This window comes from Pteropus medius, unplaced genomic scaffold, assembly GCF_902729225.1.
Source record: "Pteropus medius unplaced genomic scaffold, Ma_sr-lr_union100, whole genome shotgun sequence".
Taxonomy (NCBI): domain Eukaryota; kingdom Metazoa; phylum Chordata; class Mammalia; order Chiroptera; family Pteropodidae; genus Pteropus; species Pteropus medius.
In genome coordinates this window covers 3,089,317-3,116,066 of record NW_024349519.1, presented here as the reverse complement: position 1 = coordinate 3,116,066, position 26,750 = coordinate 3,089,317, and the positions used below count along the sequence as shown (strand labels likewise).

At 38.2% G+C, this 26,750-nt stretch overlaps 1 protein-coding gene across 2 annotated transcripts; it reads right to left on the bottom strand.

The window, feature by feature from the left end:
• Window positions 1-11,873: 11,873 nt before the first annotated feature.
• Window positions 11,874-25,579, bottom strand: SLC38A2 (solute carrier family 38 member 2). 2 transcript variants are annotated; one of them, XM_039882216.1, is made up of 16 exons: window positions 25,289-25,579; window positions 23,967-24,164; window positions 23,637-23,718; window positions 23,372-23,487; window positions 20,538-20,611; window positions 20,343-20,435; window positions 20,130-20,211; window positions 18,730-18,812; window positions 18,246-18,304; window positions 17,998-18,153; window positions 17,513-17,592; window positions 17,306-17,406; window positions 16,595-16,719; window positions 16,125-16,269; window positions 15,915-16,012; window positions 11,874-14,863 (listed from the first exon to the last, which is right to left on the bottom strand). In XM_039882216.1, the coding sequence occupies exons 2-16, from the start codon at window positions 24,080-24,082 to the stop codon at window positions 14,765-14,767; spliced, it is 1,509 nt and encodes a 502-aa protein (XP_039738150.1). In that variant the 5' UTR covers window positions 24,083-24,164; window positions 25,289-25,579; the 3' UTR covers window positions 11,874-14,764. The 2 variants fall into 2 exon arrangements, with proteins under 2 accessions (XP_039738150.1, XP_039738151.1); XM_039882217.1 differs by lacking the exons at window positions 23,372-23,487; window positions 25,289-25,579 and having other exon boundaries at window positions 23,967-24,147.
• Between the last annotated feature and the right edge of the window lie 1,171 nt (window positions 25,580-26,750).

Below are 26,750 nucleotides of genomic sequence, written 5' to 3'. Positions count from 1 at the left end.
TAGAATTGCTACAGACCCAGACTTCCCAGTGAGATAATTTAGTGCATTTATCCTGCCCCCCTCCGATCTCCAGTGTATCGGGGGGCAGGATAAGTTATCTTTTTAATATATCAGACCTGGGGCAAGAAGAGTCACATCTAGACCAAATGCAGACATAATGAATGAAGCATCACCTCCAATGAAGAGACTACCACACATCTGCCAGAGGTCCTGGACTTTAAGTTTGATGCTGTGAATGAAACTTTTGGCTTCTCTCCCTGAAGATGAGTGTGTTTTAAATGCAGGTGGGAGAGAGAACTAAGTATTTGAAGACCAGAAGGGCAAATTGAGATATCACCAGTGCTTTGCAACAAATGCTGCTGGTTTTCCCCACTTCCAGCCACATGTTGGGATCATAGTTCTCTCTCACCTTGTGTAAGACCACGTGATTTATTTTGGCCAATGAGATGCAAACACAAGAGATACATGAACTTCCAGGTAGAAGTTTTAAGCCTCACTGCACAATTCATGTCATTCTCTTCCTACCGCTAAGATATCAAGCACATGCCAAAATGAGCTTCAGTGAGCCTGGGTGCACCCTACTGACACATATTGAACATATAGCACAAATGAGTTAAGCCGCTGAGATTTGGGGTGTTTTGTCACTGCAACATAACTTACTCCATTACATATAGTAAAATCAAATACCTTAAATAAGCAAGCTGTCATTCATGCTCTGTATTATTTTATTATCCGTAATTAACCCATTTCCAGGAGAGGTTCTTTCATTTTATCCCACCAGAATCATCTAAGCTTTCCTCTAGGCTATAGTAAAGAGGTCATTCATATACATAAAAAATCCTCATCAGCAATTAAATATTTGTTCATTGTTTTGCCCTGTGCTACTGTGCCTTTGGGTAATCCGAGAACTCTCTTTTCCATTTTCCCAAATGGCTATAGAATTCATTTGTACATTGTGATTGTTTGGCAGTGGAGAGAGGGAACAAAGTATCAATTTATAATTATTTATCATTTAGTTCCGGAGATGAACTAATTTCATTTAATAAATATTTACAGAGCATAATATGGGCTGCTACCGAGACCTTTCTAAATATGAATCTATGCTTATCAGCCTCCTTAAAAAAAAAAAATCCTTTCGCTGATTTTCTAAGTACTGCAGCAAGATGTATTTTATTAGTAGTGCAGAATTTTGCATCTTGGAATCCAGTTATAAAACTATTTGCAAAATTTAGCGTATTTGAATTGTTCTGGGAAGAAGATATATAACTCATTAGATTATCAGCTCAAACTCCTCTGTGGGAAAAGTCTTCAGACTTTAGCTGAGTTAAGCACCCTTCTTCTACATGCCCTTAGAACACTATGCTTCCCTCCAGTATTACTGCATAGTAATTGATGATCCACTTACTTATCTATTATCCTCACTAAAGTGTGAGTTCTTTAAGGACACTATATCTTTGTATTCCCAGCTCCTGAAAATAATAAGTACTCAATAAATAATAAAGACAACAACGATAACTTACTGAAGGCTTACTATATATCAGTGCTATGCTAAGTGCTTTATACACAATATCTCATTTAATCCTGATAAGTCATGTGTAGGTCTGTTCAACAGAAATATTGGTTGAATGAGCCTTCCCAAGTCTTCCAGGCTTCTGTGGTCACCCTGTCTTTTAGCATGCAAGTCAAAATAGTGTGAGCCCTTACCATAAATACTGTCTTCCTCTAGATTTCTGCACTTTTCCTATGGCATTTTTTTTTTTTTCATATTCTCTCCCTGCTTTTATCTTTCTGTTCTCCCTGAGTTCTTAACCACGCTTGGGTCTTCTTTTCTGCCTGTGTCATTTCCTATCTCTACATTAAACACAGAACACAAGCTTTTCTTTAACTTCACGGCATATTAGTAGCTTAAGGCAGTTGCAAGTAGCAGATTTCTATCTAAGTCTTGAGGAAAACAAAGTAGCATATTACATCACAGCAGAGCCCAAATTGAACATTAAACTGAATATCTATGAAAGAATAAACAAGAAACTGCTAATGCCTAAGGAGCAGAAAGAATTGGAGGGTTAGGGCTTAGGAGTGGAAGACGGGCTTTAATTTATACCATGGACTTGTATCGCCTTTTAAGAAAACAAAATAATGCTCTTCTTAAAAGTCCATTGTCCATTATCATCCTCAAAACATGTCCCCTGGTTGCCCTTTATAGTACCTCAGCCTTCTGCCCTATAGCTGGATCCTTTCCTTCCCTCCTATTCCTCCTACTCTCAACCCTTATTCTTCGCTTTCCCCGCTCTATTTTTGCTTCTCCCTTAATTGTACCCTTTTCTCTCAGGTTTCCAGACCATGCCCAGAAAGATAGAGAAGGAGGAGCTTTATTTTTCATTTCCAAAAAGGCCATCCTTCTTCTCTATAAGTTATGCCACCAAGTATAGGAAGCTGCAGTTCATTCTTATTTTAAATAACACTTATTAGGATGACTATAATAAAAAAAAAAAAAGGAAAATAACAAGTGTGGGTGAAGATGTAGAGAAATTGGAACATTTGTGCATCGTCTGCAGCAATGTAAAACAGTGTGGCTGCTGTGGAAAACAATTTGACAGTTTCTCAAAAGATTAAACACAGAATTACCATTAATCTAGCAATTCTACTCCTAGTTATATATCCTAAAGAACTGAAAGCAGGGACTCAGATATTTGTATACCCATGCTCATTGCACAATAGCCAAAAGATGGAAACAGCCAGTGTCTATCAAAAGATGAATGGATGAACAAAATGTTGTATAGACATACAATATTATTGAATATTATTAAATACTATTCAATAAGAATATTATTGAACTATAAAAAGGAATGAAATTTAATTATGTACTATAACATAAATGGACCTGGAAAACAATATGCTTAGTGAAATAAGCCAGACACAGAAGGACAAATACCATATTTTTCCACTCATATGAGGTATCTGGAATAGTCAAATTTATAGAGACAGAAAGCAAAATAGAGGTTACCGGGGACTAAGGGGAGGGAGATAAGGAGAGTTAGTATGTGATGGGTACAGAATTTTTGTTGGGGATGATGAAAAAGTTTTGAGTATGGAGAATGGTGATGGTTACACAACACTGTGCATGTATTTAATGCCACTGAATTGTACACTTATGAAAAGTTAAAATGCTAAGTATTATATTATGTATAGTTTACCATAATAACCCCTCCCTCCAAATACCATGCTTTCTCTATCACCTATGTACTATTTCTTCTATTACAGAGATGCAAACTCAAGCTTTGGAAAATAACATTCTCAAGTTCATATATCTAGGAAGTGCGGCATAAGGATTCAAATTTAGGTATAGATTCAAGCCTTCTCTAAATCATATGCTATATTAAATTATTATTCTCTCATTTTCTATACCACTTTGTGATAGCACTTCTAAAGTTAGATTGTAGTTAATGTTGGTCTGTTTCCTTGGCTTGATCGTGAACTTCTTAAAAGAAGGGAAAGCTTTCTCTATCATTGAGTGTTTGATGATTGATTATCTCAGGGTCTGACATGTGGAGTTATCTGGAAGCTGAAGGCATTGCGAAGGTTTAGGCCAAGACCCAGCTGAGAGCCTGATCTGGAATGGGCTGTGATGGATTCCATAGAGTAACTCAGTAAGCCTCAATGTAGCACTTATGCTAGGCAATGTTAGATGCTGGGGTGCAGGGACAGAGAGCACACAGCCTTTGTCTTCAGGGAACTTCAGTCTAATGGGCCAGGTGGACAGTGAAACAGAGTCTTCAAGAACAGTCAGAGTACACACAGGTACAATGGAGGAGGTGGTGCTCCATCTGAGTGTTGATGAAAAAATGGGGATTATTCAGCAGAAGAACAGTAAACAGTGTTCCAGGTAGAAGACAAAGCATAAACAAAGGCACAGAGGTATAAGAGTGTGGTAAGTTCTGGGGATAAGTCTTTGTGGTTGGGACATAGGGTGAGGGGTAGGAAATGTGCTGTGATACAAAACTGGAGAGGTGGAAAGAGTTCTGATCATGAAGGGTGACAAAGATTTGGGACTTCATGCTGATATGGGTAGGAAGCCACCGTAGGATTTTAAAAAAGAGAACTGACATGATCACATTTGTTCTGTGGAAAAATCATTCTGACTGCAATGCGGGGAATGGATTGGAAGAGGGCAAGGCTGGAGTCCAAGGTGTATTACAGAAATGGCAATGGCTTGAAACTATCTGAGAAGATTGTTGCAATCCAAGGGCTATAGGAAGGGCCTTGTCACTCAGAGAATGTAAAGCAGATGACAGAAATAGGGACCGAAAGCCATACCTGATAATCTAAGGAACTGCTGTCAGAAAATCACTGCAGAGATCAGAGATGGAGTCCAGGGGCCAGGCGTAGTCAGAAGTCAGAAAGTGAATGTCAACATGGGGCATGGGTTTCAGGACTGGGACCTCAAAGAACCTGCAAAGTGTTTGACATCACATAGGAAACTCAAAGCAGCAATGCATATCCCCTTATCATGAGAGGCAAGACAAAAAGGAGCCAATCATGTGGGCCCTGAGATCTTTTCTGATGTGCTTCTCTGTGCCCAGTCCTCTGTACCCGTTCTGTACCCAATGTAATCTTTGTCTTCTCCCATTGAACTACATAGAGATTTTGAGGGATCATTAATTCAACAATTATTCATCATCCTAGATGAAACTGTCACTTTGGCAGAGCTCTTGGGACATAGACCAATAGTTAGCATTGGCATGGCAGCACCTGTCCTCCTCTTAGCCCAGGCTCGGGGGCGTTGATAGATTCAGGGATCGTGTAGGTGCCTCATCATATCAAGCAAGCAAGCTAGAGAAAGCGTAACTAGAAGAAACCAATATTTATTGATTACATATTAGTTTAAAACATTAAATTTCATTTCATAGGTGAAAACCAGTAGAAAATGGGCAATTTCATGTGGTTCAGACTATGTAAGTCACTTTTTAATGGATCTCAGAAGTACATAATGGTCACATTCACCATTGGTCCCTATAGACCAACTTTTATCCATCAGTTTTTCCCTCTTTACCTATGAACGTCGGAGAACTAGAACACTGACAGTAACTTCGATCTGCCTATGCCCTCTCCCTTTCTCCCCCTCCAAAAATAACCACTACCTTGAATGTCATGTATATCATTCCCTTGCTTCTTTTTAATTGTTATATCAAATTTATAAGTATACTCATCAAGATATTGCTTAGTTTTAGTTGTTTTGAACTTAATAAAAAGGATATAAAGCTATATGTATGTGATATTCTGAGACTTGCTTTTTTCATTTGAGTTTTTATTACTAAAATGAACAGTAGTTCATTCATTTTCAATGCTGTATAATATTCCATTGTGCGATATACACAGTAAAAAGCACTTTCTGGGTTATTTTATTTAACCTCCAAAACAACGCTAAAAATGGACATTTAATATTCATTCTTACTTTGAGAGTAAATTAATAGCATGAGGTCAGGATGGAAGCTGAGGCTCAGCTCCACCATTTTTTAGGCAAGTTACTTAACCTCAACATTGAGGCTTAACCTATAAGCCTCAGTTTCTTCTTCAGTAAGATTCAAATGAAAGAGAAAGCACCTGCCTCAGAGGATTGTAGTGATTACCCTCAGTGCAGTACCTGGCATGTGGTAAGAAGCAGTAAATGATGGAAGTTGTGTTAAATTTTATTATGAAGTGAGCCAGCTGAGGCATGGACATGTTAAGGAACTTGCCGGAGACCACACAGATAGTACGTTGTGCACCACAAAGCATTTAGGTCAACGATGGACCACATATATGATGGTGGTTCCATAAGATTATTACGGAGCTGAAAATTTTCTATCACTGAGTGATGTCATAGCCATCCTAGCTTTATAGTGCCATGCATTACACAAACACCATTATGTAATAATTGTCTGCAGTGTTTAGTACAGTAACATGCTATACAGGTTTGTGTCCTAGGAGCTGTAAGGGAAAAGAATTTGTAACCCAAATATGTCTATTTGGCATAAGGATCATTTTAGTCTCGTTAATTTTAAGAAACAGCAGGCATGGAAGAAGATCTGAAAACCAAGTAGAAGTTATACTTTGTGAAAGGCACTTATATTTGTAAGAGAAATCTCCATTTGTAATATGTCTCCCTCACTGTATCAGGAAGAGGGGGATAACGATAACTTTATCTCTAGAAACTCTTATCAATGTAGAAGACAACTACTTAAATCTACATAACAACCTTATTATGCTTGTTTAATGGACTTTTTCTGGTTAACCTCCCATAACTAACTATCCCTACTCCCAACATCTTCTTTTGTCTTCAAGGAAGATCGTATTTAAGGTGGTGGCTTCAATCATTTTGGTGAGTTAGTTTTCCTGGGTGTCTCCATGTATACAGGAGATATTCATGTTGTTAAACTTCTGTTTGTTTTTCTCCTATTAATCTTTGATTACAGGGATGTCTCAGCCAAGAACCCAGAAGGGTAGAAGAAAAATTATTTTTTCTCCTCTACAGAGCAATAAGCTACACCATATAGCCTAGATGTGTATAATAGGCAATATCTAAGTTTCTGTAAGGGCACTTTATGGTGTTCATATGATGACAAAATTGCCTTACAATGCATTTTTCAAAACGTGACCTGTCGCTAAGTGGTGCATGACTGTAATGGCAAACCAGAACTTGAACTTTTCTCTGCACAATTAAAAGGTCATGCTTTTCCCTTCAGACCAGGAGAGCTTTCCATAAACGGAGTGGCATAGTGTCAATTAGTGTGGAGAAATTACTGGTACTGTTGATTGTTAACTCTTCAGTAAATATTGTGGTAAAATCTGTGATAGTCTTTTAAGTGTATTATTGTTTGCTTATGTGTGTGTTTGTGTGTGTTTTAAGAAGAAACAGTGCTTGTTTAAAATGCAACTTACTAGTCTTTCCACCCCCAAGCAAGAAGGAATGTTCTCCTGCTTGCTTAATTGCCTCCAACACAGGCGGTAAATATTAAACATTTATTTTTGGAGCAGTTTATGAGAGAAAAATGTTTTCAAATTTATGAGGCTCTCATGAGTTTTGAGAAGAGATTTTTATATTCTCATAATTCCTTCTTTGGACCTTTCTATTTAGAGATCAGTTTAAAAATACGGTCCCTCTATCTGGAGCAGAAGGGTTGTGAACCATGCATCCCACATTTTTTGAGACTTTCAGTCACTTTCAAGGGGAAATACAAAGAAAACAAAAGGAAATAAAAAAGAAATATAGCTTATTTTTGGCTTGGAGCACATCATGATTTCATGATAGACTACAGTAGGTTGGAGATACTGGAAGAAAATTCCAGAATTCCCCTCAAGAAAAATAAACAGTCAGTTGCTGGAATTGCATTCTTAAAATAGGCATCTTCAATATATTTGGTTCCTTTTATTGCCTGTTTATCAGATCCCTCACATTTAAAAATTTTATTGATGTATGATTTTGCCATATTTTCAGTAAGAATGTATATAACTCTGGAAGTTTTAAGTTATACATTAGGAGCTAGGAATAATTCCAAATCTCTGAGAAATAGATGATTCACAGGAATGATTTATAACTCCTTGGTCTTTTTAAAATTAAAGACTTCTAGAACTAGATCTATCCAAAGGTCCATTGTCTAAAGTTTCTTCCCCTACCTGTTTATAAAGACTACAGTTTCTTCAGCAAACCTAAGGTAACTCTCACAATGGCGTCATTGTTGACTAGGGAACAGAAAATAAATTTTTTGACATCAGCGTCTATTTTCCATTTTGATTTCTTCACTTACTCTACTTTACAGATGCCTAGAAGGTCTTGAGTATCTCCTCAGCAATACATTCACAGGCAAGGAGACTTGACCTCTATATGAACTGAGTGTCAATCTTGAGGTTATTGGGTTGTACTGACATAAAGGTGATTGGGTTGTAGACAGGAAGCTAAGGCCACCATTCTGTCAATAAGGAGAGAAAGAGGCTTTAATCAGAAAATGGGGATGCAGTAACTGAGCTTCGGGCTGGCAGAATTATTGTTATCTTGAGGTCTTGATCTCCTGAAAGAATTTAGAGCCATGTTTTTCAAACCATGTTGCATAGGGCCCCAGGTGAAGGCAGCACCTCATGGGCCATTGTGGAGAGATGAAGCTGGTGGAAGGAGGTTGGAAGGATAAGCTCTTAAGCTCTAAGACCTCATCCCTGACTATTTCAAGCAGCACAACTCTGTTTTTATCTCAGTTATAGATTGGGCTCTACATCAGATACTTTTAACATAATCAGATGAAAAAAATTGAACTTACCAGAACTTCTTTTTCGGGACAGGACTGTAAGTGGTTAGAAAGAATATTGAGATAAGTCCTTTAAGAAGGGTAAGAACAGAAGGGAGATCTTCAAAAGCAGAATGAAATAAAAATACATGGCCAGTAAATTGCCATCTCAGGAAAGTGAGTCCTTATGACTTGAAAACATTTTGTGGTTGAGAAGGATAGGCAGATTTGAGGACAGAGTTGAACTGCTCAGGAGAATAGGGGACAGACTGTGTACGGTGTGTTAGGAATGATGAAAAGAAAAAACCGTTAGTTTGCAGCACAGCCAAAAGGACTTGGGAGAATAAGTATGTCAAATGGGATTTTATAAAATTGAACACAGTGGAATGTGCAATATAAAAAATTTCCTTTGCTATCTAACCCTCCCAACACTCCACACCCCAGACAATATTTAGTAAAACTTGCTCAATAATGCTTTAGAGGCTTTAGTTGTGAATAGATTCTTCCTGGAGAATGCAAGAGATACTGAAGTTCGCAAACTGATGGTATAAAGAAAAACAGAAACCATGTGTGTTTTATTTGATGATTCACCAGAAGGATTCTCACGACTCAATAGCAGGTAACAATCACTGCTAAGATTTATTACAGCAAAGGATACAGAGCAAAAGCAACAGGAAAAAGATATGCAACAGTGGAGTCCAGAGAAGTCCAGCACAGTCTTCCGAGAGCTACCTTGTCTGTGGCCGCAGGGGAGTACTCTTTTTCTAGCAGTGACCTACAGGGACATGTGTGGAGTGTCTGCCCGGGGAAGCCCAAATGAGTCTTAAGAGGCAGGGGTGGGAAATTGGTCACCTAGGCATATTTTGCTTTGCAACCAACCAAAACCAAGGATCCCAACAATGAAACCGGGTACACATCATTAATCTTGGTGTTTGTGTAAAGCACACTTGAAAACCGGTATAGCATGGTCTGTTGCTTCAGGTGTTCATAACGAAATCATCACTCACGAACATAAAAAACATTCCAAGGACCACATTTCCAGGAGTTGGCCAGGGGTCACTCATGGTTCCCTTGAAGACACAAGTAGTAAGCAACTAGACTTGCTGTGTTATTTTTCCCTCTCAATAGGTGGAAGACAACCAAATCTGGCTAGGATTTGAAAAAGGATTTCAGTACCACCAAATCACTTATATGTAGTGGCGGTTAAAGATGGGGTGAAGAATTAAAGAAGTACACACTAGTAGTTGGTAGATGGTCGTGGGAATGGGGAGCACGGCATAAGAAATGCAGTTAGCATTAGTGTAATGGCTAGCTGGAGAGCCCGAGGAGAGAAAGAGCAATTGGGATCATTTTATAAACTACATAAAGGTCTAACCAATATACTGTAAACTTGAAACTAATAACAGTACTATAAAAAGATGGCTTCTGCCACCTGGAGGCAGATCATAGGCTAGGCAAGAAAGCCTCTTGCAGACTGCTGTTTGAAGAGAAATAAATGGTATCTTTTAAGTCAGTGTATTTAATTTCATGGTACTTGCTGTATTTGTTTTGCAAGCATTTAGTAAATTCTTGGTTAAAAGCTTGAGCCTCATCTCATCTATGGGAAATAAAGGGCATATTTATTCATTCGACAATTATCTTGAAGACTTACATACTATTTGCTAGAGACCATTATAAGTGTTGGGGATAAATTAATGAAAAGACAGATGTCTACTCTTATGAAGCTTACAAATCTGGTGAGGAAAACGAAAAATGTGATTTGAGGAAGCTATAATCCGTTGAGTTGGAGCAAAGTTATAAAAGACTGATGTTCTGCCTGGAAGTCTAGATAAAGAAATAAAAAAAAAACAAAAACAAAAACAAATGAGTTTATTGGTATCTCTAAGCTGTTTTATTAGACACTCTTTTTGCAGGCCTTCCTAACTAGGGTGACCAACCACCCCAGTTTGTCTGGACTGAGGGGTTTTCCAAGATGCAGACTTTCAGTGCTGTGACAGTTGGTGACCCAATTTCCATCCCGTGACCATTTCACTCCTCCTCTGAGAACTATCCTCCCGACCACTGTGGGGGGTCCTGGCAACCATGGTTGTGCTGTATCACCCTGTCCATCTGGTTAAATATAGTAGAGACCAGCACTCATTATTAGCCAATGTTTATCTTGAGAAGTTGGCTGAAGAAATTATTGGTATCTAATTGCAGAGCTCTACAGTGAAGTCTCACAAACTTTTGTCACGGATGTCTCCAGAACAAATCTAGTGTTTGAACTTTTGGAAGCCAGTTTATCTATTTTTTTTTTTAAGGAATTTGAATTTTATTAGTTTTGTAGCTTTAATTGATGAACACGTCAGTGTTGTTAAGAGCCAGTCGCTTGTCCAACTTTTAATCCTCAGTTATCCCATCTCCTAAATTCTCTCCCTCTGCTCCCATTTTTGCTTACGCTAATTTAAATGGATTTTTCGTACTTAACTAAGCCAATTCTCCAGGTAAGAATACTTCCAATTCAAGACAAACAGCTCTGCTTCTTTAGTTAGAAACGTTTCGAGAATATTCTTCAGGCTCACTGGAAATATCGATAGTGAATAGCTGGCTGCATATTTACAAAACTGTATTTTCATCTCCTGAGTGGACCTACCCAACAAATATATTTATAATTTTAGATTAATAAATTGGCTTTCTTATTTCAGTAATTCTAAATGGTTTAATTAAATTTATCAGATTCTGATAAAACCCATGTCTGACACTTAACCCCACCCCCTTTTCCCTGGGCATGTTAGTTGCACATGGCAGTTGCTCCGTTAAAGCTTCTCAGTTAAAACTCCACTAGTCTTTCTTCAATTCCAATTTGTTGAAAATTCTGCTGCACTTTCTACTCACAAATAATTCCTTCCCATTCAACCACCATTAGTTAACGGGATATTATTTTGCAGAAGTTGCCTTGCCTTTGGAACCACGGCCGAGCACACCTACTGTGTACTTTGCAGTATCTGCCTTTTTTGTTTCAGCTTTGGGGATCTCACTTTAGGAGTCCTAAGTTTTTAAAGCTATCAGTAGGCCACACCTGAATTATCCTGTGCATCTTAGCAACCCTCCCCATATCTGGCATCACTCAGGTACACCTATGCACCCGTTTGTCGTTCTATTAATTCCTCTCCAGCATGTCCTTCCTTTGCGGTAACTAGTTCAACATAGTGGAATCAATCTTACCTCTTCCCAGGCCTATTTCAGTACCCTTTTAACTGAGCATTAAGAATCACCTGGCTAGCTTTCTGGGGGAAAATTATGGGCTGCCCTCCAGACTGATGGAATTGGATTATTGCTGGTATGACTCCAGAAAGTTACATTTTCAAAAAGCTCTCCAGGTGATTCTGATGCACTATTGGCCTTACAGCAGGTCCAAACCTGGATCCTTGAGATGACCCGTTGCAGTTTTTTTCATTCTACCTCACACTTTGTTAATATAAGATCTTTAGGAACTTAAAAGAAACTTTTTTCCCTGACCACTCTTCCTCATCATTATAATTACTATCATTACATAGATCTAAATGCTAGGTGCTGTAAATTACAATACAAAAAGTACATCAGACATTGCCGATTCCATCACCTCAAAAAAAACACAACTCAGGATTAAGCATGTATTTATTTTAGTTCAGTTAAAACAAACATACATTGTTTCATTGAAACGGTGTAGCACTCTGCCAACAAGTCATCCTGAATTTGTTGGCCTCTAACAGTACAGTGGGGATTTGTACACTATATACAGAAAACATACCCAGGTTCTCAAAGGTCTTCCATTATGCTAGATCACATTTGATTTTGTTACACTAGATCACATTCTGATAATTACTGCATTTTGAAAATCTAGACCTTATTTAAAATTTAAGAGATCTGAACTTGCACCAAGTTTTCATGAAAAAAATGTTCAACCAGTCTGTTTATTGCAAATACAATTTAAACAATATTTAAAATTTTCAGTGTTTCACACAATTTGTCAATTTGTTTATATCGAAATCTCTGTACAGGTACTTTTGGGACAATTCATATATAATTTGAATTCATCAAAATGCAGTTAAGAAACTTACAGGAATATATACACTCAAACCCTAGACCCAAACCTGACCTATGCAATTATATACAACCTATTTACAAATACATATGGATAGACAATGTATGTACACAGATTATCATAAATATTGAAAAACAGGTTAGCTTTAATGGATTAATGCTGTTCTATAAATAACATTACAGTTATAACTGAAACATCCATGGAAGACAGTAATGCAAAATGAGGTGACAAGACAGTGGTTTTAATACTGAAGACTGCTCATTAATGGGAATTCACTGTTTAGGAACCTCAAGGCAGACAAGATAAGATAGCTCCAAGAAAATCATGCAATGGAATTTACCCTTGGCAGCTGATTTTGAACCTCGAACAGCCAAAGAGGATTGGATGAGCCTCCCCACATGGATTTACTATGAGAAGTGTTTTTTTTTTCCATTCCTTCCTGGTTGGCATAGTATCTCCTCACACATGAAGAAATGTAAACTGTAGACAACAGTTCTTTACTTGGTATTCCCTGACAGGCCTTAGATACAAAATCAGCAATTCTTTCAGGAACTCAAGTAGGAGTGCCAATTCTTAGTCTTAACTAGAGGTGAGGTTCTGGATTTGAAGGGAGTGCCAAAAGCCCAATTAAATGTAAGCAGTGCTGTAGAATCCACCTTCTCACTGCCTTTCTAGATGGTCCCCAATTATTTCATTTTCATAGAAACAAACAAAAATGGACCATTGGTTTCACCCAACGTAGCACTACAAGACGTCTTCCAGTTCCACAAGGGTCTTTAATTACAGACCGACATATCTTGTCTATAATCTAGTCACATATAATACAAGAATGTGTAACAAAAACCATGTCTGCCACATTTCTGGCCCTTGCCTAAAACTAAAAATGCTTAGTTCAAGAGAAAACCCTAGAGCCAGATGACCAATTGATGATTCCATTATTTGCTTCCCTCAACCACTAATGGAATTATCTGTTAGATTTTAGACACTATGCCTGATGAGCAAAGTACCACAATTTAAAATAATATATTCACCATACAGTTAACGTACAATAAATGCTATTAAAGCCAATTTTTTCAGTTCTAACTGGAATTGAAATGGAAGGGTGAACATGCAGTTGGACCAACTACTTACACTCAGGTTGCACTGTTTTTTTCTAGCTAACCACTTTGTTGGATGTAAACAAATAATTCTACGTTGTACAAGAATGAGATGACAATCCTGTGCAAATGAGTTTTTTTTTTAAATCTTACTGCATGAGAAACCCAGTGGCCTATATGAAGAGAACTCATACCAAATATTGGTGTATCTGTGGATTAGACCTCTACTGTAGACAAAACATAAACATGACCAAGCCATACATTATCAAGTAATTCACACTTCCAGTAGTAGATGAACATTTTGAAAAGTTGTACTCTCGATAGAAGTTTTGGCCTATAGCCATCAAATGCCCATTTTCCACTGCTGGAAGCAATGTCAAAAAAGGGCTGGCCCAAAAAGCCCAGAGCTGTTAATACAACTCTGGAGACAGATGCAACTGAATAAACCCTGTTTTACCCAATTGCACTATTTGGTACCTCAAAATTAGTTATTTTACTTTCAAAAGAAATAACTGCATTATCTTCCATTCTAAGATATTGAAACCATAAATACCTGTCTTAATGAACTAAATTATTTGGGGACTGAGAAAAAAAGTGATGAACAAAGTTCATCTGATTTGGTACAGCAATGATCAATTAAATATCCTTGAACGGTGAAGTCTGAATGGAAAAAACTAGGCTCCTATTCATGGTACAATTTTTCATTACATCATTTTCTCTAAAAATCATTTTGGGTAAAAAAAAAGTTATTTGGCTTATTATGCCTACAAAAGGCAATTCATTTCACAATACTAATATTTGTTGTTAAACATCAATAAAAAATTTTTAATGGAATTTACTATTTTTGGACAATGTCCAAAAAAAGAGCAATTTTTAAAAAGTAAAATAGTGCTTCTGAGGTCTTTAAATATTTTTGGTACAAAAAAAATAGTGTTTTTCTCAATGCTATTTGAATACTTTGCTGTAAATTAAAAATTGTTTCTCACATCAAATGGTTCCATTAGGCACATTCAAGTAAAATCATAAAATATCCAAGTTAAACAATGATACAGCCAAACATGTGGCTTGATAAAAGAGTCCGTCCATTCTCTGGAATGGAATAAAATTGTCACTTCCGTTAACCCGAGACTCGTGGTTTTGTTCTTAATGTCCATTTCTATCATACAGAATAGTTTCTTTAAAAAAAGAAAAAAAAAAATAGTTCACTTATTCTGCACTCAGAAGAACCAGCGAGGAATCTGCACTTCAAAAGGAAGTGAAAACTAAAAACATTAGGTGAAATTTCATAATAGTTGAGAGTTAACTCAACACTGGCATCAAATGGACTACTGAAGTTTTAGTGGTGCCAGTTAATGGCCGCCTCCATGAGCGTTGTGTGTCCAATCCAGAACAATCAAGGCCATGCTTCCGGTCATCACCACTATGCCACTCAGCAGGAAGAACATAGCCTGCAATGGACACAAAGAGAAAACTGATCAGCAAGAACAAATACGTATGTTCAACATTCTTCTATTTTTAAAAATAGGCTTATACTTACTAAAATTACGTCCATAATACTTTATGAGCTACAGTTTTACCTTGCTAAAGATATTTAATGGTCTTAAGTAATCAAGGGGTCATCTATAATACAAAATAACTTATCTCTGAAAACTTCCAAAATTTCATTTTCATTCCTTTCTCTCAAATGAAAAGTAATTTTCTTTGCTAAATATACTACTTCATAAAATAGAATAAGCCTGGGTTTTTTGCATTTTTTAAAGCAAAAATTTAAGTCACAAAATCAAACCCAAATCATCCTAAGATACAGCCTGAGTCAAAGCCAGAGAGAGGTCTAAGAGACAGTAGTAGGTTTACTCTTCTTAGTCCTACCCTTCAATCACTGTCACTTTGAGTAAAGCAAGATGACAGTTGTTGGTTTATAAACAATTTTAGAACTTTAATAAGATTAGAATGGTAGTGGAGAGTAAGGGCTGAAGTGGCCTTTTCCCCAAATATCCCTATAAGGATCATTTGTGCTTAACATATTATAGCATTTACAAAATTAGTTATTATACTTTAAAGTACATAATAGTATTCTGAAGTGTATGTAGTAATAGCCTCCCCCTACCACACATACCATGAGGTTTGCTTTGAAGATGGTTTGTCTTGCTGGACTAAATACCCTATCCTTTTTTATATTCTGAAGGCCCATGTAAGTGACTGTCACATAGCAGGCAGTCTAAAAAAATACTGGTTAAACAAATGTTGAAAGCTAAGGCAGTATCTTTATACTCTATCTCTATAATATCTAATAACTTTCTTGCAATTAACTTAAGCACAATAAGATGGCGAGCTGTCTTTCACCTCCTCTCCCCTAATCTTTCATCTGTGCAGTGTAATAGAAACATTTACTAGAAACCTAAAAGTGAAAGTACAACAAAGACTAATATTAAAATCAGCTAAAGAATTTCTAGTACTGGAAGATTATTACTGTTTTTACAGTCATGATCTTTTACTCACCCCAATCTTTTGTACAGATTTCATAGGTTCTTTCTTAACTAACTTGATATAGAAGGCAGATGGAAGAATAAAAATCAACATAGCAGCTGCAGATGCACCTGTAAAAGAACATTTAAATTTCTTAAAATTCAGTAAATTATTTGGCATTAATTTTTTTAAACCATAAAATTCCTGATATTTGAATTAACCCTGATATTTTTTAAAACTTACCAATGAAACCAAAGATATCTCTAATAGTTGGGACAAAGATGACAAGCAAATTGGTAAATGCCAAGATGGACACAGTAATGAGACTATGACGCCACCAACTAAAATCTTTTGCTGGACAGAGTAAGTGAGTTATAGAACCCCGGATCTGCAAAAATAAATAAAGATAAATTAAAATCCCATTTTTAATGGGAAAAAAAACAATAGAAGATATAGCTAAAACAATAAAATTGTGTCCCTATTTCTACTGTTTTCTAAACATCTGAACACTGAAAGATCATTTAATATCTTCAATTATGAAAAAAATGCCCTAGGATGCTTTGAAAATCTACAAAGCATTAAAAAAAAGCCACTTCAAAATCACCATCAACTCAGTATTGCTCTAGTAGTATTACTCTTCCCCTAGATGTAAATCTCACAAATCTTCATGTTTAAATTCATTCCTACTGAAAAGAGAGCAAGTGATTACTTACCGGGAAAATAACAACTGGTACTGTTAGGGTGACAGCCACTAACACAGCCAAACGGACAATGAGAATAAGAATATCAGTTTCCAAGACTTTAGAGTAGGTATGAAGCAATTCTGACTCAACGCGTTCTAAGGGAAAAGACAAAAACAAAAAACTTCAAAAGTGCACTGTTTTCTCTAGAGATTACGTAGAAAAATCTAACTTGTGGCAAAATTTTCACCAAAGTTATTAACTACTCACAAAATGACTATAAACTAAGAGGCTAAAAAGATTAATTTGGAATTAGGGTTAATGCAATTAAAATAACATTGAAGGAAAATTTTTCTAAATACCAAGTAGAGATTTAGCCACATGACCCCCATTAAAAACAACAGGAGCTAAATAGCTAAATCTCATGGTTTGGCTTAGTTTGTATGTGTGTGGGTTGTATAATGTGAAGGTGATGGGAGAGGAGACAGGCAGGATGAACTTAGATGCAAGCACATCATATAAAAATGGCAAATAATTAATGATATACTTCTGAACCTGACTGAATTCTAGAAATTACTGGTTAAATATACTATAGGAAAATCTAAGGTCTGAATTCAATTTCTCCTCACAAATGAAATATATTAAAACAGACTGACTTTTTTAAGTGACAGACCATATATACCAATGTATCAATTTCATTTCACGAAGTGATTTTTTTTTTTTGGTAAACCAAACATTATTTACCATAAAATGTCAGGTATCCAAAGAGGGCAGCAAGCAGGTACATGAGAAACATAGCAAAAAATGAAATCTTGGACACGTTCATCATTCTTCTACGGCTGCGGCTATGTAAATTCAAAGGAAAATATAAAAAGATATTTTAGCAGTAGTTATAGCAATAATTGAATAATATTTTTCCAACAAATTTATGAAAATAGGTTAAGCACACACCCTTTCAGCTCTTCATAAATGGGAAGAATAGCAGGATGGCAGACAAACGAAAAGGTCAGAATTGGCACAGCATAGACGGTCTGCAAAAAACGTAAAAATTAATTCAACATCCTAATGTAACAAACTCGTGTTATTAGTTTTGCAATTTTTTTATCAACTAATCTTAGAATCAAAGACTAAAATAATTAGTTTCCCTTACGTAATTAGCTTCCAATTTTCTAATTTGTTCACTACATGTGATCAATATCCTAACTTCTGAATGTGTCAATTATTAACATCATGATTATTTTTTAATCTATTTTAAGACACAACCCAATTCTTCTTAGTCCTCAATAATAAGGTAATCACGTTTTCCGAAGAGCAGCTATTGCTGTTACTCCTCCTCCCTAAACCTTGGGAGTTATTTTAAAATTTCCAGCAGATGGTTTCCCTCTTTTATTCCCTAAAAATCTTCCTTTCAGAAAATGAAGATTATATTTAGTTACCTGTGAGTTGAAGATAAAATAACGTGGTCTGCAAGAATCACCATCAGTTATGTTAAATGCCATGGCTGTTGGCCGTGTGAGGGTGTTATTTACTAAATCACTAATTATCGAAGCAACTTCCAAAGGACAAGAAATCTCAAATTTCTTGCAAATCACCTGAAAAAGTATTATTTTGCATTTATTAAACTGAATAATGTGACACGGCTTATGAAAAAAAATCTCTAGTTTTAAAGAAAAATTATACCTACCACAATCAGAAAGAACACCATACACAACAAGGAAAGGCCACTGGTATATCCCAAATATCCTATGTCAGGGGGGTGGGGTGGAGAGATGAATGTTAGTTTAATAAAACAAGTTTAGGGTAAGTATATTTTCTCTACTAAATAGCTCAGTTCTGCTTGGAAGACTTTAGTGTGACTACAATATAAAGTTCCTAATTCTTACATACTAAGATGTAGAATTACATAAAAATAGCTGCTAATAAATAATAAAACCTTTTATTCTGTATTAATATTTACAAAGTACAAGACACTATAAAATGTCAACGAAATATTTTGGGCCCTCGGTAGCAAACGTGCCAAGACTTTGGAAGACCTACAGGTTTGTATGCAGCAACTCCCAAAAAGATATGTTTTTCTGGGCTTTTTAGCTCCCAGTTTCTTTAAGAGAAAACCAACTAGCTGGTTGAGAGGTTCATTTCAATTCTCTTTAGAGATGAGGTTTGCTCACCTAAATTTCTCAGCAGTGACAAAGGAAGAATGAGCACCAACGACACCAGCAGAACCAAATAGTCACCATTCAGATACCACAATCTAAAGTAAGAAAAGAAAAACAAAGGTCAAAAACAGTCACAGATATCCTCAGAATAACATACACATCTTTTCACAGGGCTCATTTTATAGAAATACTGTAAATATACACACAAAAATGATAGGTTTGGAAAGATCACTTATTCAAAAAGCCTACAGATAAGAATAAATGTCTAACTTTCTACACTTGATGAGTATTAGCTCAGGTTAGAAATAGGGTATGAAACAGTATAACTTTTTTCCCACTGTTTGCTCTGGGAAAGCTGCCAGCTGTTTCATAACATAAAATACTTCTTAAAGACTTGCTATTAATGTAGGGAACAAAGAGGCATTGTTAACCCAGTAATCTTATCTTCAAGCATTTTTAGAAAAATTGTACACCAACTTTGTCATAGCTTTAGCTTGCAATTTTTAATGCTAGAAATGAGAAAATTTTAAAACAAGTTTCTTTCAGACATTTGTTAGCAAATGTACATACACATTACACATTTCGAGAAAAGTTTTTCACACTTAGATAAAATACATGGGCAAAACCAAAACAACAAAACCCAATCCCCCAAATCAGGACTTATTCCAGGTTGTCAAGAATACATTTTAACATTTTGACCCATCTTAACTCCAAAAATAGTCAAAAGATCCCTTTCTGAAGTTAAGAGAAAATACTAACCATGTCTCCTAAGAGTTCTAGCAATAGTTGTCCTTTTTAAGTAATCAATTATACCCTTTTAAATCACTGTTTTCAAATTCTAATTGCCCTGTGAATTCTACTCCACTCACTTCAGCAACAAAGACCCTACAGAATATATCTAAAGATCAGCTTACTAAAATAAATATCTAAAGCAAGGCGATAATCACACCTCGTTGAAATAATGAGCTGCAATTAAGTGGGGAAGTAAATTATTTTCCCCCATGTTTACTTTAGATAAAAACCTGTTAGTCCATTGGGATGAATAACTTTGCTAGAAGGATAAGGTTTTCACAGTATAGCTATACATTTTCTGGTATTACTCATTTTAAATAAATTAAGTTTTAAGAATTTCAAAGTTACAAATATCAGACAGGAACTATTTTTAACATAATTCAAAGTTGCAGTTGTAATTCCAAGAAGTTATAGCTGAATAAGATACACCCCCAACGAAGGAGGTATAACTTCTTAGAGAGTAAATATAAAGAAAAAAGTTAAATTGGGACTTCTTGGTCAGTTTCAACATTTATGAAAAATAATTTACTAATAGTCACTTTGTAGTCAACTTTGGTAAAATGTATCTAACTATTTTAGATTTTAATTGTTTCTTATGAGTAACCTTACTTAGCACCTACCCATTTGTATCTTCAATGTTCATTAATGCCTTGATCACCAAAGGTAACTCATATTTCACTATGAAGAGGTAGCTTGACATAGCTGGAGGAAAACAAAATTATACCATTACAAGTGCAAAATGTGACACGCGACACCGAAAGTTAAGGTGTCACTACTCTGTGTTATACAAAGAGCAAAAAGTCTACCCAAATCGCCTTTTAAAACAGTCTTACCTCCAATATTCTGCATTGTAATCGATCCAGAAGCTGCAAGCTTTCCAACCAATCCAAATGCCTTATGTCCCAATTGTTCATATAACAAAGACCCTATCATTTGAAGAACACAGCAGCATGAAGCAAATATTTTATAAGAGGAACAAAATCATGACAGGCATAATTGTTTTAAAAATATCAAGCATGCTACTGTACCTCCTTCATTGGCAGTCTTCAAAAGGAGATGAACAGAATACAGGGAAAATATTGACACAAATGTCAAGAGAATTCTGATGAGAGAAAGAAAAGGTATATGGTTATAAACAAGTGCAGCTCTATTTAAAGACGATACTTTTTGGTTGTTACTTAAACATTAAATATGGAATTTGTCCTAATATTTCTTGTGTTAGAATGCCTCCCGGTTAGAGGGTCGACTTACTCTTACTTGGCATTAAAATCTTGAATCATGTCTCTGGTAATAGGGTCTACAGTATTGGTAAGAGCAGGTTTTTTTAACCACTGAACAATCATGCCAGGAGACACTGGAAAGCTAAACTTTTAAGTGGTAGCGTTATGAGACTTATAATTTGATTCTGGCACCGCAATAATTATCTGTATACTTGCCACTTCTCTGCACTTTAATAGTTCCTTTTACCTGTAAAATGGTGGTAATACCTGCCAGTAAACCCAGCCTACAAGGTACTTTTGAAATGCAACTGAGCACAAATCGTAAGTAATCAATGTGACAATATATTATACTGCACCCCATGATGTGGAATACAGACTCTGCATTGTCACAAAGTTAAACAATGCCTGTGCTATCAGTCCAACTGTCTGGGTTGTCTCCTCCCTGGAATGGGGGTGGGGGTGGGGTGGAGCAGAGAGGGACTAAAGGTTCCCTAATGTCGCTTAGTTTTCCTTTAGAGCACAAGTTCTCTTATTCCAGAGTTCTATTCCCCTACTCCCAGGCAAGCCAAGAAATATATGAATTTCTTTTTAGTAAAAGGAACAAAATCAAAATCAAGGAAACTCACAGAAAACTCTGCAAACAAGAAGATATGTTACATTTTCATGATTTTTTACAGGCAAATTGAATACCGTACCATGTAAAGTCTAACAAAGAAACTGATGTCTGTCAGTTAAACATAGGTGGTGACATCGAGCTGCCATTCTAATGCCAAAAGTTTTATGGGGTTTAATCTGAGATGGAAAGTGTCACTGTCACAGCCTTGCCTCAAACTAAAGCTGTTGATTTAATCAAAAACAATTTTCAAAGTGTGTTGACAAATTCTGTCCTCCTTTCTTACACTGAAATGACAATTGAGGAATGAATGGACTTCAATAACCTTTGAAGTCACTTTCAACCTCTAGATTGATTCTACTTAATAAAGTTACCTACAGTTGTTTAACTAGGCTGTGGCAGCCATGTGGCATTTGGCCCATGTACCTCTTTACCTCTAAATACACCTTGTAAAATACTGACAGATTAAAAACTCACTTGAAGCACTCTTGATACTATTTATCCATTTCTTAAAATGGTTAATCATCAAACACCCACACCTTATTAAAGTATAAATAATTTCCAAAGTGCAAGGCTAACATCAGATTTGCTTTCACTATGAAACAGAGATGCCATTTTACCTCATGTAAATTCTGCACTATAACCCCACTTAAAAACTGCCTCCAGTTTTTATACTAAGAGTTAGGAAGAGTTTTAAATATTTAACAATGACAGCATTCAAGTTCCCCATTAAAAACTTCAAAACTCAAAGGTCCTTTCTATGTAAATTTTTGGTCCTTCATATTAGTAAGAGGTCTCAAAAAGCTTCATGCTAATGAAGTAAGCTGACTGAATGCTAGCTTCCAATGCTCAAAGCTGGGCTTAATTTCAGCACGGAATGTCACAAAGCAGAACTTTGCAAAGGTCTGCTTTTCTTTTCATGAACATTGTATTCTGCTAAAGAAAATAACTTGAGTAGAAGGCACCAGTCAGCTAACTAAAGTACATCTGTCACAAAGCGACAATTCTGTGCTATCGGCATGTGTGGTTTCTTCATCTGCACAACAAAATCACACTATCTTCCACAGAAATTGCCTTACCCAGGGGCCCAAAATAACTTAAACTAAGACATAAACATCATTGAAAATGTTTGCCCAAATTTACATGTATTTTTGCTTTTTGCCTGAAATAAGGTCTAAACTTTTCTATTATATTCTCCAAGGGTCAGTGACCCCACAATGGCTAAGAACCACTGCTCTAAAGTCTTTTATAGCTCTAAAATTCTATTCTACATATTTATGCTAGAAAGCACAGGAGGAACTAATTCTAACTCGACAAGAAAACAAGATTTTAAACAAGTATTTATTAAAATATTAACTTTTGCTATGACATGTGGCAATCACACAGATCTGGAATAAATATTTAAAAAGTAAAAAAACACACGGGTTGTTTTTCAGTTGCTTTATGACTCACTTTTCTTAAAGTAAAACATATTTCAGGTTAGGCAATTCTAACCTGAACACACTCTCTATACATTTAAAATTTAGTTGTTTTCTTTATGCATGTAAGGGGCCACAGGTCATTGGGGAGACTGTCAATTTACCAAGCTCATTTGGAAGTACTATGCTTATTAATAGTTTGCTTCTGATTTTGCCAGAACAAAATTTCTAACTACCCTGGATTTATCAATAGTATTAAAAAAAAAATTTCCAGCAACAAAATTTCTAACTACCCTGGATTTATCAATAGTATTTAAAAAAAAAATTTCCAGCCCCTGTCACAACTGTTTTAACTATTCCCATTGATTTAAAAACTTCTGGCTTAATTATCAGTTTTAATTATTGTCCTATTTTTTCCTAATTGGCTTTCTTGATATCATGCAGTTAGATACTAAAATAAAGATATTTGTTGATTTCTCAAATATTAAATTTTAAGCAAATAATTTTTAAGTCAACTACATTAACTGTAAATTCAGTCTCTGGAGCCAAAATAAGTTGTATCATCATATTAACTGCCCTGCATGGCAGACTCACTACTTACACATACTTACATAAAAAGAGCAATTCCAGTATTAGCCATGGCATAAGAAAGCCCAAGGATTCCACTGCCCACAATCGCATTGCTCAGATTAAATACTGACATTCCAAAGGAAGTAGTACCTGGATGCTACATAGAGGGAAAACGATAACCAAACATATAACAATAATTAAACGGAGAAAACCAGCTTTGGGCAAGTTAGATTTGATATCTAAAAGTAAAACTATTCTTTTACTCCATAATGCCACACACACACGAATTATTAATTTTTAACTTACAAAATCTGTTTCATACTTCTTTTTCCCCAAATTCGATTCAAGTAAAAAGTTCTGGTTTTCGGGATCTACATCTGCATAATGGCTGCGGAAAAAAAAAATTAAGTTGGATTTAAATATACAATGGAATGCTTTAAGGCAAAGCAGCCCTTTAGTTGATATACATCTTTATTTAAATGAGTATTAAATAGGAGTTGACTTTCACACGAGATAGCGTCAGTACAGTGAGACAATCGGATACTCTCTCTAAATGCTCCAGTAAGTTAAATCAACATAAGCAGAGTCCTACAATCTACCCGTTTTTAAAACTGCACACAACTACTCTCACCTCACCTTTTCAGAGCAGCTTGCTTGGTGGGATAGGAGTAGTTGAAGTCGCTGTTGGAACTGTAACTGCTGCTGTCCTCATCCGGGGAAATATTGAACCTTCCCATTTCGGCTTTCTTCATGCTGGGAACCGGGAGGAATCAGATGCTGCGAGTAACACTGGGCTCCTTTTGTCCTTGCTGGTGAACCGGCCCGCGCAGCTGCCTGCGAAGGTACAGGCGGTGCGTCAAGACCGCAGCGCCCGCCCCCCCCCCGCCCAGGTCACGTGACGCCGCCAGGCGGCGCAGCACGGCTTATTCACTCTCGGCCAGGCGAGTGGAAAAGTACCAGCCGAGCGCGAGGGGCGGGGGCGCACCGAGGGGCGGAAAAGTACAGACAGCCGAGCTGCCGAGAACAAAGATGGTCCCAACGCGGCGCCGCGCCTGCCGAGGCCCGCGCCCCCGGACCCCGAGGCCTCTCAGAGGATTTTAGCAATTCACCCTCTCCGTGACTCCAAGTCTGAGAAAGGAGCGCAGGGGGCTCGGTTTTGCTCTCCCCCAGCCTCTTTAGTCGTGCACAAGCAGGCAGGGCACACAGCCCACCCAGGCATAGGTGTGCATGCCGCCTAGGTGAACAGCTCCTTGTTTCCTGCATTTGCAATAGTAGTGCCGCGTAACCCGTCCCCAGATGGAGAGGTGCCTCTGCGGCAGTTAGCCGACTCGAGGGGGCGGGAAAGGCTGACAAGTCCTCTGCCGAGCAGGGGAGAACGCCAGTTCCCAGGCGCTCAGCGGGTTTGTTTACACGAGCACGCCCGTGCCCTCGAGCACACTCGTCCACTGGCATTTGGCTAGCGAGTGCCTCGCCGAATGGCCCCTCCTATGCCCGGAAAAGAAACTGATGCAATATCGATCGCCGATTGTCAAACGTTCCCGGCCCGTCTTCCCCAATCGTGGCCTCTGCTACAATAAAAGCCCGAGCTCGCCTCTACTCCCCCAAATTCCAGACCCTACCTCCACCCGGACTTAATTTTTTTTATTGATGCAAGCCTCAAGACTTGCCGCAGCAGACCCGCGGGGCGGCCTGCCTCCCCTCCCCCCCCCAACGGGAGAATGCAGTTCCACTCCTGGCGGGCACGCGGCCCCCAGCGCTGCGCTGCGCCCCTCCCCTGCGTGGAGGGCGGCTAATCCTCTGTGGGCTGGGGTCGAAGGCGGGCCCGCCGACCACAAACGCCCGTCGGGGAGGAAATGACCCTCGCAGCTGCCTCCGCCTGCCGCTGCCCCTCCCGTACGCCCCTCCCCCACTCCCGCCCGGGTCCCGCGCCCTTTTCACAGACAACCCCGCGCGGTTACCTCAGTGGTCTCCGCTCCTGAACTCGGAATGTCACAGGAACACCTTCTGTGGGTTTTTCTCAGTCAAACAAAAATTGTAAAAAACACACACACAAAAAAACCACCCCAATAGGCAGGAAAAATAATCTTAATAAAAAAAGAAATGACAAGTTGCCCCCCCAATCGTCCGGCGTCTGCTGTCTCAAGGGGGAGGTGCGAGTGTGCGGGAACGCGTGGTGGGGCTACTGGCGGGGATCAGAAACACAGTGCTCCACGGCGGCAACGTCGCGCGACTCTGGAGCAGCTTGGGAGCTGCGGGTTATAGCGGCCGCCCGGACGACACGTCAGTGGGCGGGGACGCGGCCTCCGGGTGCCTTCTCTTTGTGTATCGACATCACCTGGGCTCCGCCCCCGGCCCGCCCGGGCCCGCAGGCCCAGGCCCCGCCCCCGCCCTAACTCGTTCCCCTCCCGCCGGGGCGGACTCAGGCGCCCCGCTCCGCCCTCTGGCAACACCCACCCTCCAGCAAAGCCAAATCCCACTTTCTCCAGTCCCTCGGTTAACCTGGGAAGATCACCCCCGTGCTTCTCTCGGCCTATTCGTTTCAGCCCGAATTGGTGCCCAATTTATGCGGTTGTCTCCTTCAAATTCCTTTTGGTCCGTGCTACCAGCAGTCTTTGCTTTCTGCTCAAGGGTTTTTAGGGACACATCCCACCCACTCAACCCTTTCCTGCCTGTTATTTTTGTGATTCACATGAGGGTTTTCTCGCAAACTTGGGCTAACATCGTAACATTGTCTCCATGGTCTGTTTCTGTTCTCGTTCTTCTCCATCTAGACCTGCTTTCACTCTTCAACACTTAAGCCTGATTTAGGTGCATTGGCAGCATCGTTTCGGGATATCCTTTGTATATGAACATAGAAAACCTTACTAGGGGAAAAACTCCTTCCTAACCAGCAAACCAGACTCTTTGAAAGGGGGCCTGGTTTGGCCTCCGGTTGAGGAGAACGGCTCTTCTGAGGTGTAGGAGTCCCCAGTTTTCCCTTCGCAGACACATTTCACTCATTCCACCACTCCCACCCCAATTTTAGATCACTTCTCTCTCCCTCCTCGCTTTTCTTTCCTTGAATTTGTAAAGGCACTGCCTCCGTTGGAATGCTGGTCTGAGAGACTCTCCCGAGCCTGATCCTTCCTTTCCAGTGGTGATGTGGTCTCGCTGAGTCCGGCAACCCGGGGGCCCCTACGCAGTGGAATGCTCCTGCTACCGGAAAGGCAGGATCCGTCCCTTGCTGGAAACAAAAGGCCCCTTATGAGAGATAAATGTTTGTTGAATGAATGAATAAACAAATGAGTTTGACCTACTGCTCTCTTCCTTTGGGGAACGTGGGAGAGACTGAGCTGGGCATAGAGGAAAGGGTTGAGTGTGATCACAATTTTTGCTTTCAATATTTTCCTGAGGAAATTTGTACAACTATTTCCGTGGAAC